This window comes from Oncorhynchus kisutch, linkage group LG6, assembly GCF_002021735.2.
Source record: "Oncorhynchus kisutch isolate 150728-3 linkage group LG6, Okis_V2, whole genome shotgun sequence".
Lineage (NCBI taxonomy): Eukaryota > Metazoa > Chordata > Actinopteri > Salmoniformes > Salmonidae > Oncorhynchus > Oncorhynchus kisutch.
The window spans coordinates 57,065,677-57,079,928 of NC_034179.2; the positions used below are offsets into that span (position 1 = coordinate 57,065,677).

At 42.0% G+C, this 14,252-nt stretch overlaps 1 protein-coding gene across 2 annotated transcripts in view; it reads left to right on the plus strand.

Annotated features, from left to right (window-relative positions):
• Positions 1-14,252, plus strand: part of LOC109893025 (sarcoplasmic/endoplasmic reticulum calcium ATPase 1) — a 74,038-nt gene that overhangs the window by 20,305 nt on the left and 39,481 nt on the right. For both annotated transcript variants that reach the window (XM_020486017.2, XM_020486016.2), the window contains exons 4-5: positions 3,007-3,111; positions 5,458-5,596. In XM_020486017.2, coding sequence (XP_020341606.1) covers positions 3,007-3,111; positions 5,458-5,596 — 244 coding nt within the window. The remainder of the gene's footprint in view (positions 1-3,006; positions 3,112-5,457; positions 5,597-14,252) is intronic.

Here is a 14,252-nt window from a genome sequence, read left to right on the forward strand (position 1 = left end):
TATTTGAATATGTTAATAGAGATATTGACCTGCCCTGAATCTTTGCATGACATGAGAATAAAGAGCCTTGTATCCAGGCGACAGGAGCAGAACAGAGGAGAAAGTGTTGCTGTGTTGTTTTGAAGCTGTCTCCAATATGATATAATCATATACTGTACATTACTATGGAGAGAAGTAGCATAAGAGGGAGAATGCAAGTCTACCATTGTCGGCTCAATAGCTGTTATATTGGACTGGACAACAATGCTTATGATAGTTTTGTAGCATTAAATACTGATAAGGCTACCTTTTTATTCTAATTGTTTTACTGATATTGTTGTTGAGCCAATTTGATCACTATTATCCATGTATAAGGATAGAGAGTATAGACCGGGCCATACCAAGTCAATCACTACAGGTTCAAAGGTAACAGAAGCTGTGCAGAGCTGCGTTGTAGTGTTAACACTCCCCGGAACATTTCACTTAAACTCCCCACCGGAGACCAGGGTTCAATCGATGCGTCCACCCTTCTCCCGCTTGCTTGTTTCCCCACCTCATTTCATTACTGTCTGAATTAAGTGTTAAAACACCCAAAAATATACACTGAGCGTACATTTTTTTTTTTAGGAACAACTTCCTAATATTGAGTTGCACCCCCTTTTGCCGTCAGATCAGCCTCAATGAATCTGTGCATGGGCTCAACAAGGTGTTGAAAGCGTTCCACAGGGATGCTGGCCCATGTTGATGCCAATGCTTCCCACAGGTGTCATGTTGGCTGGATGTCCTTTTGGTGAGTGGGACATTCTTGATACACATGGGGAAACTTTTGCGCTTGAAAAACAGCGTCGTAGTTCTTGACACTCGACCGGTATGCCTGGTACCTGCTACCATATCTCATTCAAAGGCACATAAATATTTTGTCTTGCCTATTCACCTGCAATGTCACACGTACATAATTTACTTTTTTGTCGTTTAGCAGATGAGTTACTTACAGTTCCAAGTGCATACATTTTCATACGGCGACAGGATTTCCTGTGGAAATCGAACCCACAACCCTGGCGTTGCAAGCGCCATGTTCTACCAACTGAGCCACACGGGACCCCATTCCATGTCTCAAGGCTTAAAAATCCTTCTTTAACCTGTCTCCCCCCCTTCATCTACACTGATTTTTAATAAGTGACCTCAATAAGGGATCATAGCTTTCACCTGGCCAGTCTGTCATGGAAAGAGCATGTTGTTTATGTTTTATCCACTCATTGTATTTGTTGAAGGTCACAAAGGCTCACCCATTAAACCGACGTGAACATTTGTACACTTCCTCCATTTGATTCTAAGGAAAGGTTAGCTTGCCTTTTATTTATTTTTCCATGGCATTATGCGAGAAAGGGAGTGTAGGTTAAGGTTTTGGGTTGTACAGGAAAGGAGGGAAAAAGTCAGTGGCCTTTTGAATTGGGTTAAATTTGGCTCATTCTTCTCTTGTTCTCCTTACACATCTTGGTAAACTGTCTTTGGCATTGGTTTTTTTTCTCTTCCGTTTGTTGACTCTGTGTTTGGTTGGCACTTAATGTTGGAAATCTGGACATTCAGTCAAAACTTAGGTGCAGATTTTAAATGTGTGTAGGAGTTGGTCTATCGCTTAATGTATACGTTTAGGTTTGTGGAGAAACCCCTGTGACTCCTGTACTAATACCGTAAACCTCAGCCTTCTCATCATGCTTCTCTCTCTAACTCTTGTCTGCTGAAACAAAAAATATTCGCTAAGTGTTAGAATTCCAACGGAAACGTGTGTGTGTGCGTTTCAGCTGGCTAGGTAGGCTGAAAGGACGGATCAGCAGGAGTTGCCCTCCATCAATGTTCTCTACACGGAGCAGCAGAGCGGAGGGAAGGGGATATTTGCGGGCCCCAAATGACTGTGAATGATGAGTTATCGACCGGGGCTTGAGCCACTGATCTGCCGTACCTCGTTCTGCTCGCTCCTCCTCACTACTCACTTTGGAGGGGATAACATTTACTGGGTAGTTGGTTAAGCTCTGTATTATCACCAACGGTGCATCTCGTTGTCTCCTCCTCTTCGAATCCACAGCATTCCGGTGGTGACCTTGTGCACCTTCTCTCCCACATATACATAAGGACCTAGCTTTTAATGTTGTTAAAGTCCACAATTTAACGTACAGAAATAAAAGAACAACCGGGAATAGCTAACTGTTATACAGGTGTTGAAATCTGTGTCCCAAATGGCTGTGAAAGCCCTATGGGCCTTGGTTAAAAGTAGTGCGTTATGCAGGAATAGGGTGCCATTTGGGGCGGCAGGTAGCCTAGTGGTTAGAGCGTTGAGCCAGTAACTGAAAGGTTGCCGGCTCGAATCCCCGGGCTGACAAGGTAGAAATCTGGCGTTCTGCTCCTGAACAAGGCAGATAAACCCACTGTTCCCCGGTAGGCAGTCATTGTAAATAAGAATTGGTTCTTAACTGACTTGCCTAGTTTAAAAAAAAAATGACATGACAAATGTGGGATGCACCCCGAACATAGTGGAGGATGTTGCCCTCAGTTTTTTGGCCACTGCTGACCTTTATGCAGAAATGCTACCCTTCCTGCCTTTACACGTCATCCATTTCCCTGCTGCCATTTTGGGTCGTAAGGGGCATTAGTTCCTATATACTATACGTACTACCACTCACTAGAGGTGGAGACAGGACCAAGCCACAAGGAGACTACACCCTTTACAAATTTCTTGCTGTTGATAATTAGATTTTTCAAACTGTTTTTATAGAGCTATGAGAGTTAAATGTATTTTAAAGCTGCATAAATGTGTGATGTTCACAAATACAGACCAATATATTAGGTAAGAACTAGGGTCAAAGGCGACGGAATTGCTGTACACTGATGGTTCTCTCTGTCCAGGAGACTCATATTGAGGCTATTCTCTCTCTGTCTCTCTCTGTCTCTCTGTGTGTGTCCAGGATACTCCTATTGAGTCTGTTTTATCTGGAGAGGAGACTCATATTTCTCTCTCTGTCTGTGTTCCAGGTGCTGGCTCTGTTTGAGGAGGGAGAGGAGACCATCACAGCCTTCGTAGAACCCATCGTCATCCTGCTCATCCTCATTGCTAACGCTGTGATTGGAGTCTGGCAGGTGAGACCCTCTCTTAGTGTGTTTGTGTGTGGATGCATGTTCACCTGAAGAGACTCATATTGAGTGTGTATTTGTTCTCAAAATGTGTGAGGTATGATGTCACCGTGTGTGCATTTTCAGACCATTTATATTTGTGTATCCTCTGCTCACCTGTGTGTGTACAGTATTGCTCCTACCCAGCTGGTATTTGCCTGGAGCAGATAACAGATGAGATGGTGCTAAAATACAAGGTATTATGGTGTGTCACTTAGGGTGAGGAGGTCATTATATAAAGTGTTCTTTATCCTATACGGAAACCATAACCTCTGTTTGGCTTTCGATCATCATGCGTGTCAGCAGGGCTTTATTGATGTACTTTATTGTAGATCAGGAGAGACTTATCAATCGAAACCATGGAACCCAAGTTTAAGACAACAGCCAATGCCAAGCTCTTGGAAAGCTTTTAAATAGCCCCGTTGGCCATGCATTAGTGCCGAGACGATAACAGTATCGTGATACCTGTTAGTATCGTGGCAATGAAGCAAAACACAAGGCAGATTTAACATCTTTAGGACAACAGCCCTAATGTTGGAAACAAACATCATTATGTCATCCAGAGTCACATTTATTTATTTTCCAAGTTATAGCACACAATATTTGACATACAGCAGGTAATTAAAGGACTAAAGAGTTTGGTCTGCTTTGTGTTAAAATTTTAGCCATGGAAAGATACTGGTATACGTATGACAATGTACATATCTGCTTCTAGAGGTGCCAGTAAAACAAGCCATTTATGACGTGAATGCCATTTCTGTAGGTCTGTGAATGTGAATGATGACATGTTGTCTGCAACCTCTGGTCTTTTGTCCCTCCCACCCCTACGAGAGGGCAGCTTCTGCTCAGCTGTCCAAGCTCTTTTCTGTCCTAGTACCCCAATGGTAGAACCAGCTTCCCCCTGAATCTAGGACAGCAGAGTCCCTGTCATCTTCTGAAAGCACCTGAAACCCTACCTCTTCAAAGAGTATCTTAAATAATCACCCTCATCTCAATTGAATAATACTAATAATTCCTCAACCAACACTTCCACTCTACTCTGTAGAGCTCCAAGACAGGATTATGTCGAGTCACAGATCTGGGGAAGGGTGCCAAAGAACTTCTGCAGCATGTAAGGTCCCCAAGAACACAATGGCCTCCATCATTCTTAAATGGAAGAAGTTTGGAACCACCAAGACTCTTCCTAGAGCTGGATGCCCAGCCAAACTGCGCAATCGGGAGAGAAGGGCCTTGGTCAGGGAGGTGACCAAGAACCCGATGGTCACTCTTCAGTAAAAGGCACATGACAGTCCGCTTTGAGTTTGCCAAAAGGCACCTAAAAGACCATGAGAAACTAGATTCGCTGGTCTGATGAAATCAAGATTGAACTCTTTGGTCTGAATGCCAAACGTCACGTCTGGAAGACGCCAGGCACCATCCCTACAGTGATGCGTGGTGGCAGCCGGATCTAGGGAAGACCTGAACATAGTTGTGCAGCGACGCTCCACGTCCAACCTGACAGCGCTTGAGAAGATCTGCAAAGAAAAATGGGAGGAACTCCCCGTACCGGTGTGCCAGGCTTGTAGTGTCATATCCAAGAAGAAGATTACAATGCTGTAATCACTGCCAAAGGTGCTTCAACAAAGTACTGAGTAAAGGGTCTGAATACTTTTGTAATTGTGATATTTCAGGGTTTTTTTTAAACCTGGTTTTGCTTTTTCATGTATTGTGGTATTGTGTGTAGATTGATGTAAAATAACATTTAGTCAATTTTAGAATAAGGCTGTAATTAAACAAAATTAGGAAAAAGTGAATGGGTCTGAATACTTTCAGAATGCACTGTACAGTATGTGGTTGTCCCACCTAGCATCTTAAGATGAATGCACTAACTAAGTCGCTCTGGATAAGTGTCTGCTAAATGACTAAAATCTAAACTTGTCTTTGTTCATTTCAGTCTGTAGTTCTGCAGACAGAAAGTTCAGTGTTAATTGAAGAACTTTGAAACGAAGCCTAATCAGAATAGGTCCCTGAATAGAGCACTTTGACCCTTGAGGGATGGGTAGGTAGAATAAGATGTGTGTTAAGAGGTTTTTAAGGAACAATTTGAGAGGGATGGAGCGAGTGAGCGAGAGCACACTGGGTAAGATCAGTCTGGATATTTAGTTTGTAGACATCGCCTTTCTAGTAGGTGTTCATTTTGGGATTTAATTTCAAGTTGACAGGAATATACAAACGCTGCACCATGGTACAAAATGCATCAACCTTTTGGCCTCTGTGTTGGTATTGAACCTGCCACTCGCTTTGTCCTTCTCATGCGCTCTCTTTGTGATCCAGGAGAGGAATGCAGAGAACGCCATCGAGGCTCTCAAGGAGTACGAGCCAGAGATAGCCAAGGTGTACCGCATGAACCGGAAGGCAGTCCAGAGGGTCAAGGCCCGGGAAATAGTGCCTGGGGATGTTGTAGAAATTGCTGGTGAGTAGAGGCTGTCCCTGGTGTCACAAGTTGGGGGGAAAGGTCTTTTCAGTAGCAGTCTTTCTCTATGTTCCCCCTCACCATATGCATACTTGCCCTTACCCAATGCACACACACACACACACACACACACACACACACACACACACACACACACACACACACACACACACTCTCTCTCTCGTGTGTAAGGCCCCACAGCCAGTGCTGGAAACATTGCTCAAACTAAGTTACATAACAGCCTTTCCTCTGGGCCCACAGGTGCCAGCCAGGACCACAGCTGTGTGTGCACACACGCTAAACTGCAAAGTGGCTGCGGCCGTCCCTGTATTTAGGGCCCTATTTGAATTTCCCTTGGCTTTTCCATGGTCTCAGTTTTACCACCTGGTCACTGCTGCTGGCTGTTTGTCAGCTATACACTCACTCACTCACTCACTCACACTATGCCCTCTGTCTAAAAGTAGTCTTGTTGTCTGGTTCCAGAACATCTGTGTATCTCTCTTACACACACACACACACACACATAGTCTCATGATCAAAGTGATTTGTGTTTATTTGTGTAACCCTTGACTTTGCCTTTAATGATCTCTCTCAGAAGCAGCAACAGTGATGTCTTCGGGAGGTGGGATAAAAAGGGGTAGGATGGAGGGATTGAGACTGGAATCAGTTTTCATTCATAATCACTGCACTGCGCACCTCACAACGGGAAAGGGATTGCGTGCTCTGAATGGGTAACGTGCTAGCTTGAATGAAGCCACCGTGTTATTGTCAGGTAGCATGGATTTGAGAATGAAATGAATTCAACCATTGACCGACTGAGGATTTCAGATGCGAGGCTGTTTCTTTTTCCTTTTTGCCATCTTGTGTATGTTTCTGGTAGAGGAGGAGAGAGAAAGGAGGAGAGGTGGTGTAAATGACATGCCCCAGTGCCATAGGAAACACTCTTTGTTCAGGTGTTTGTCTGAGCTTGTGTATGCGTGTTGACTGTCAACCAGGCTGTGACAGGCCCACATTTAGTAATTATTAGGATCCCCATTACACTTCCTGAGATCCTAAATGTACAATATAAAATCCACAATACCACATTTGTGTGTAGAGTGCGTGTGTGATTTCACTGCTCGCTTGAGTTACTTTATGTGGAAGAGTTCCATGTAGTCATGGCTCTATGTAGTACTGCATGTTTCACATAGTCTGTTCTGGACTGCGAGGAGACCTCTGGTGACATGTCTTGTAGGGTAATTATGGGTGTCCGAGCTGTGTGTTTCGCTGTTTTGAATTGCCAGTTTAGTGCGTTCAACACATCAATGCCTCTCACAAAGACGAGTAGTGATGCAGTCATTCTCTCCTCTACTTTGAGCCAGGAGAGATTGACATGCATGTTATTGGCCCTCCGTGTACATTTATAAATGCCAGCTGTGCTGCTCTGTTGGTCAACTGTAATTTGCCTATGTTCTTCTTTGTGGCACTTGACCATATAACTGAGCAGTAGTCCAGGTGTGATAAACCTGTCCTTGTAGAACTCTTTTGTTGATAACGCGCTGCTCTGATTTCACAGACCTCTCCTCATCTTAGCTACCGTTGCATCAATATGTTTTGACAATGGCAGTTTACGATCAAAGGTTATACTAAGCAGTTTAGTCTCCTCAACTTGCTCAATTGCCACATTATTTACATGATTTATTACAATATTTAGATGAGGTTTAGGTTTTAGCAAATGATTTGTCCCAAATACAATGCTTTTAGTTTTTTATATATTTAGGACTAGCTTATTACTTTCCACCTATTTTAGAATGGACTGCAGCTCTAAGTGCTGCAGTGATTTCACTTGCTATGCAAGCTGACGTGTATAATGTTGAATCATCAACATACCCACAGGCTTTACTCAATACAAATGGTAGGCCAATAGTGAAACATTTTAAAAGCAAGGTGCCAAAACTGCTACCTTGAGGTATGCCAAACTACCTGGTTTACGTTAGAGGCTTCTATTAAAGAATACCCTCTTTGTTCTGGGCAACTCACGATCCACGATATATTGCAGAGGATGTAAAGCCATAACATGTTTTTTTCACCAGCAGACAATGATCGGTAATGTCAAATGCTGCACTGAAGTCTAATGAAACAGCTCCCACAAGCTTATCAATTTATTTAAGCCAATCATCAGTCATTTGGGTTAGTGCCGTACATTTTGAGTGCTCTTCCTTATAAGCCTACTGAAAGTCAGTTTATTTGTTTACTGTAAAATAGCATTGTATCTGGTCAAACACAATTTTTTCCCCCCCAAATGTTTATTTAGAGTTGGTAGCAGCCTTATTGGTGGGCTGTTTGAACCAGTAAAGGGTGTATTGCTATTCTTGTATAACGGAATGACTTTTGCTTTCCTCCAGGCCTGGGGGCGCACAAGTTCCTGTAGGCTTAGATTGAAGAGATGGCAAATAGGAGTGGTTATGTGGCATGAGCTATAAAAATAGGTTGCGCTAGCTGATCAGCTTTTTTTATAGTCAAATATTGGTATGGTCTGTTGTTGGAATTAGAACAGTGGTTACCAACATTTTCGAAGTAGTCTTTTTTTTGCAGTCAAAAAGCAAGTATATTTAAAAAATAATCATGTAACATTTAACCTAATAAAAACAGTTCTGTAAGAAATTAGGTTTGTGCAGTAGGCCTAATACATTATCACACCATATTGGCTATATGCCTGTCCTGACAATATTGTTCTTCTCAGACCATATTATATTTCAAACTCGAGCTTTGATTACAAAATAGATCAGTCTGTGTAGCATTTGAGGCACAGCTAAGCACAAATTGAAATATTTTGTAAATACTTAGCTTTTATTTTACTGGACTAATGTTACCTACATCTGATGGTCATGGTGCTTTCAAGAACTGGGAACGCAGAAAAAACACAAGGTCAAATCATGGTCCCTGCTCTTTCCTTCCTTTCCCCCTGGTGAGAGGGAAAGGTGACAGTCTTCCAACTGATTGCGAAACTCCAGTCGCACCGCATCTGCCTCATGCACAAATACATGTTGTTCCTATGACCAGAGAAAGTGAAATATTCCTTGATATTAAAATAGACAACGTGCTGCTAATAATAATAAAAACACAGGGCTATCGATACTGGACTCACGAGTGGCGTAGCATCTCAGTGCTAGAGGCATCACTACAGAGCCGGTTTCGATTCCAGGCTGTATCACCACCGGCCATGATTGGGAGTCCCATAGGGCGGCGCACAATTGGCTACTCATTCCTTGCAGCTGCAGCGCAAGCAGAAGTAGGGAGAAGTGCATTTTATGTTTTGTAATAGTGTTGAATAAACAAACAGCTGCTCTTTGCTGTGTTATTTGACAGTCTCTCACTTGTCATGATTTTAAAAGTTATGAAATCTTACTTAGGCTAGTATCAAACTTGGCTATGGCCGGGGTCATGGAATCTCTGTAGGCGTGATGATTTGAGCTATCCAATTGGCCAGCGCAGCAGGCGCGCTCCATTTTAGCCACTGGTCTCCTGGTCCACCAAGTAGGTGGCATTTAGTCTTTTCAGACAAATTAAATGGTTCAAAATGTGAACACTTTGCTTACCTGGTGTGCAGGGCTTCTGAATCAAGTGCACCTACCACCAACGGCACAAAAATGTTCAGTGGTCGACTACACATGCCTTGAAGATCGACCGGTTGGCGACCACTTCACTAGAACATGTTTTCTAACCAGCCAAATTAGTTTGAATGTCGAAATCAAAGTGTAAGCTCTCTTAAAGCCTCAGGTAATATGAAAATCCAACTTTCAGAATGAGTCCGTGGCTAGCTAAAAGTCAACTGACAAGCTAGCTAACTAGCTGTTTAGCTTGCTTGGACCACCACAAACGTGTTTTTAGACCTATTAAGCAGCTAGCTAGCAAGCTTCGAGTTATGCCAAATAACAGAAATGATGTATGTTACAGTAGCACTGAGTTGGGATGTGCAGAATGCGAACATCCCTGCCCTGAAAACAGACATTTCAGGGGTGATTTTCTCTGAACAGCTGATCAGGGATACCTCTGTTATAACTAGCTCTAGGAAATTAGCTTGAACAATTTGGAGAATTGATACACAAGTTGTACATTGTTTTGAAGCTTTGAATCTCTTTTAAAAAATGTTTATAGCTCAGAATGTATGTTGGGGTCGATGGTCCGTAACCATCCTTTGTAATTGTCCATCCAAGTTGTCAGTACCAGGTGGTTTGCCATTATTGATAGACAACCAATCAGTCTCTTCCACAGTCACGCTATAGAATACTAAATTACAATGCTTGTTTTCATAATTTGGTCAGTCATGAATGGATATGAAGGTTCAGTTTGTTGTTCCACCACCGGCAGAGTACACACACACACGGAACATAATTGGGATATTTCCAGGCTCTGAGATCTAGCTACTCTGCCATGGAGATAATAAACAGGAACAATCTGGGGTCTTTAATATTTTCTGTTGAAATGGAGTGTGAACCCAGTCTGTCCCTGGCACCAGGGTCTCCTCTGTGGATGGCTAGTCAGAGTATCACTCCTCTCTCTCAGCAGCTCTATATACAGTAGATGAATGATGATGTTCAGTTAGACTTGCCCACCCAGTCCCTGCTGACTGGCTGCTGAGTAGAGGGCAGGGCCCTCATATTGTTCATGCGAACGCACGCATGCACTTACATGAAATATGTTAGTGGGCTGTGAGAAGACATAAGTTAAAGCTAATTTCCTACCATACAGGATAGAGAGGCTTTCAGCTTCGTATAGTGTTCTGCATGTATTGCCTGAGCAGATGAAGATCAGAGGGATATATACCCATCCCTTTTCTCTGGTTATTAAGTGCTATTAGACATGAGTAAACACTCAGGGTTATGTATTTTCTCTCTCAAAAAGTGTCAGTATCTTGAAGCGACTATGATCCTGGCTAAAAACATGTTCAGAATTTGAGAGAGAAAATGACTTGCAGTTAAATTTCTTGTCTTGATGTGCATGTTGTTCATTTGTCTTTCCTTTCTTGGATGTTGGATTAGCAAGTGTCTGTTACAGTGGTGGCTCCATGGGAACTCAAGGCGAAGGGTAGAACAAGCGATCTGGAGGGATCAGAAAAAGGACATTCTCAACCACAGTGCATTTGAGGAGAGAGGGGAAAAAAATCAATATATTTACACTAGTTTCCATCCTGCTTGCCTGGCTGGTTTCACATTATCTGAAGTGTCACGGTTATGATTGTGGAACTTTCCCAACTTTTTTTATTACAGATGAAAATAGTTTGTATACTCGACAGGCAGGGACGTAGGAACTTTCAAGATACTTAAATCAAATAAGACAATCAGATCAACCAGGGTTTGGTCTGATCGATACTTAGTTACAGGAGTAAAAGTGAAGTTAAAGCTAGAACCCTTAGTTGCTACATCCATTTTTGGACTTATAAATTGAATGATATACCCATTGATTCTTGAAGAATATAACTTATAAATGCCTTATGAGCGTAGTTCAACTGTCACACTCCACGAGAGCCCAAAATATGTTTGTTTTTCTCCAATGTTTGTAAACGATGTAAATGTAAGCAAACACTGTATAGCCTCAACATGGTTAAAAGTCATTTTGATTTCATGGATGGTCAGTCATTGCATCCATAGCTCTTTCTATGCATTGAGAGTGCTTACATTTCTCCAGGCCCATCCCTCTGCTTTTTAGCAAAATGGAGGTGGGGGTCTCTGCTTCATTGTTTCAACTGCGTATTCTGACTTTAAAGGGGTAGTTCACCCAAATAACACAATTACATTTTGGTTCGCCAGATAAACAAAACCAAAGCATGGATTGCTGTCATACCTTCTCCATAGACTGCTTACAGGGTAAGAAAACCAATATATTGTTTTATAATTTGGGTGAACTATCCCTTTTAGCCCACTTTACTAGATGAATCGCAAGGTTCCATCCAGACCCATTTGATGTTGATGCCTGGTATTGGGCCTCATACAGTAATGGTGTAGGCTGCATTATGGTATAGTACGTATTCTTCGTCTGAAATAGAATATGTTCTAATGCTCCTAGTATTAGCATTTAGATTGCGTCTGGGCAAATCTTAATAGAGAGAGGGAGAAAGATGGATAGAGATGAGTGGGAACGATAGAGAGGGAGGGAGAGCGTCTGTGGGAGGCGAATGGAGAAGAGCGAGGGGTGAGTTGGAGGTGATAGGACTACATACAGTAAGTGAGGAGGATGCTGGGAGTGGGAGTTTCAAAAGCCTCTTGCTGCTGCCCTCTGCCTTGCCTGCCTCCTGTGGAGCTACTGCCCCCAGCTCCCACACACACACACCTCCCTCAATCTTTTTCTTTATCTTTCCATCTCTCTTTCTGGTTGTTGAGGAAGAGTGAAATGGAGTGTTGATACAATGTAAGAGATTGGGAACTTGTCATAATGTATGATGATGAGAACTCCCAAGCACAAAACACATGGAAATGGCATGATTATAGGGGAATCTGATTAATTATAAAAACAATTTTTTCTGAAATCATCAAACTAGAGGTTTGCCATAGTCCTACTCATTATGCACACATGTATGTGATTATAAAGTACTGAAATGTTCTTAATCAATACCTTCGGTTTGGTCAGTGCTTCACTTCCTGATGGAGGTAGATGGGAGGCCAAATATCGTTCCCACACCCTGTAGGTCATGGAACATCACTAATCACAGTCAGGTTTCCTTGCCAAATAATGATCATCCTGCACTACCAGACAAGGGGAAAAGACAAGATGGAGCCTTTTCCAAAGGAATCACATTGAAAAGCGTACTTGGTGCATTCTGTTATTGGCCTTGTTTTAGTGTTTTACTGAACAGCAATTAATTAGGCTGTCTGAGGACAGGATTGGCCCTTTCTGGAGAACATCTTGTACAAAAGGCCATTACAGAATGGCATACTGATTGTGTGCTCAACATCAGTTGCAACAGCGCTAGTTATGAAGATTTCGGGCTCCTTCTGACTTGTTGTAAACCTCTTACTTTGAAGATATATTTGTATTATAGAAGAAGATTGGGCCATAATTATGAAGATAAGTAATCATTTCAATGTAAACAGTTTATCAAACTCCATGTGTATCAGCCAATTGAAATCGTTGATTTAAGTGACAACACTAAATTGTAGCTGGTCCCATCGGATAACATGGCAAACATTAATTAGCCCCAGACTAACTTCACTACGTCATTTATATCCTGGAACAAATTCTTCATCAGCCTATCAAAGATCTTTGACTTTATATCCACCAACCAATGGCATCTTTCTTAAAATAGGTCAACTGGCCAATAGTGGGATATTTTAAACCTTCAATGTTATCTTTTGTTTCGTTGGTCTCTAACAGAATGTTGTGTGCCAATATTGCATTGATGTGTCCTTGCCTAGGCTACTACTAAACAAAAATGTGATAATGTTGTCTTATCTGTTTCACACACATCCATGCGCTTAAAAAAAGAGAGAAATGAAGTCCTTACAACAACGAAGAGCCTTGTGGATTCATCAAATAGCAGTCATGTAACATTATCACCATCACTTCTAGGTGGAACACTGCTAAAGTGGTTGACTTGAAATCTAGCTAGCTACAGTAGTTGCCTTGGTATCCAACCAGACTTGCTAATTTAGCTAACCAAGCCATCTGTCCTAGCTTGCTATTATAAAAATCAAACTCAAAGCGAATAACGTTTTCAATTCGACCTTTGCTTTCAACTGCAGCTCGAACATGTAATAATGAACTATTACGTGCGTTATAGGGAAATGGCGAATGCCCTTCCAGCCAATCAGAAACGAATATTCAACAATTCCATAAAATAACTGCAATACTGCAGTCTGTAGGATGATGGTGAGAGTACACCTAATTTGTAATTCTCATCCTCCTCGACGAAACCTATTATAAAAATGGTTGTAAACCTATATTTTAGGTGTACACGTCCATGTAATATAGCCTACTCAATATAATTATTAGGCAATAGCAGTGTGTTTGTGCAAGGCTGAAAGATGTAGCTCCATATTAGCGGTTTGTTGTGGGCTTCTCTTTTCAACACACTAACACAGTACTAGTAAATCAAAATTATGGGGGGGTCAGTCAAATATACGTGATGGCTGCTTTGATGATCAGAATGTGCTGTTTGGCTGAAGTATGTCATGGATGCTTCCATTGAACAAGTGTTGGAACTACGTTGACTATTTTAATTGGCTGATGCAGAACTTGTTGAACGATATAATCACTGCCACCTGGTGAGGTTAGCATAGGGCTAACGTGTGCCATTTTATCTGATGGGCCCAGCTACAATTTTAATGTTCTGTCGTCGTGCAAGTAAATTGACCATTTTAATTGGCTGATACTCTGAGCTTAACTTTTACAATTAAATGGTTGCTTTTGTTCGCAAGTATGCCCCCAATATCTCTGTATTATTATTATTATTATTATTATTATTATTTTACTCCATTTCTGGAGCTTAGTTAAAGCAGTTCCAGCATAAACTGTCCTGGTGTAACCCAGAAAAAGCCCCAACATTGTTTGTGAAGCTGTGACAAAAGTGTGCAGTGGAAGCAATGTGCATGGCTCAGAAGACGTTAGGTGCCACAGGCCCATGACACCTAAACACCCTGTCCTGAAATATGACTTTCATATACAACAGCCAAAGAGGAGA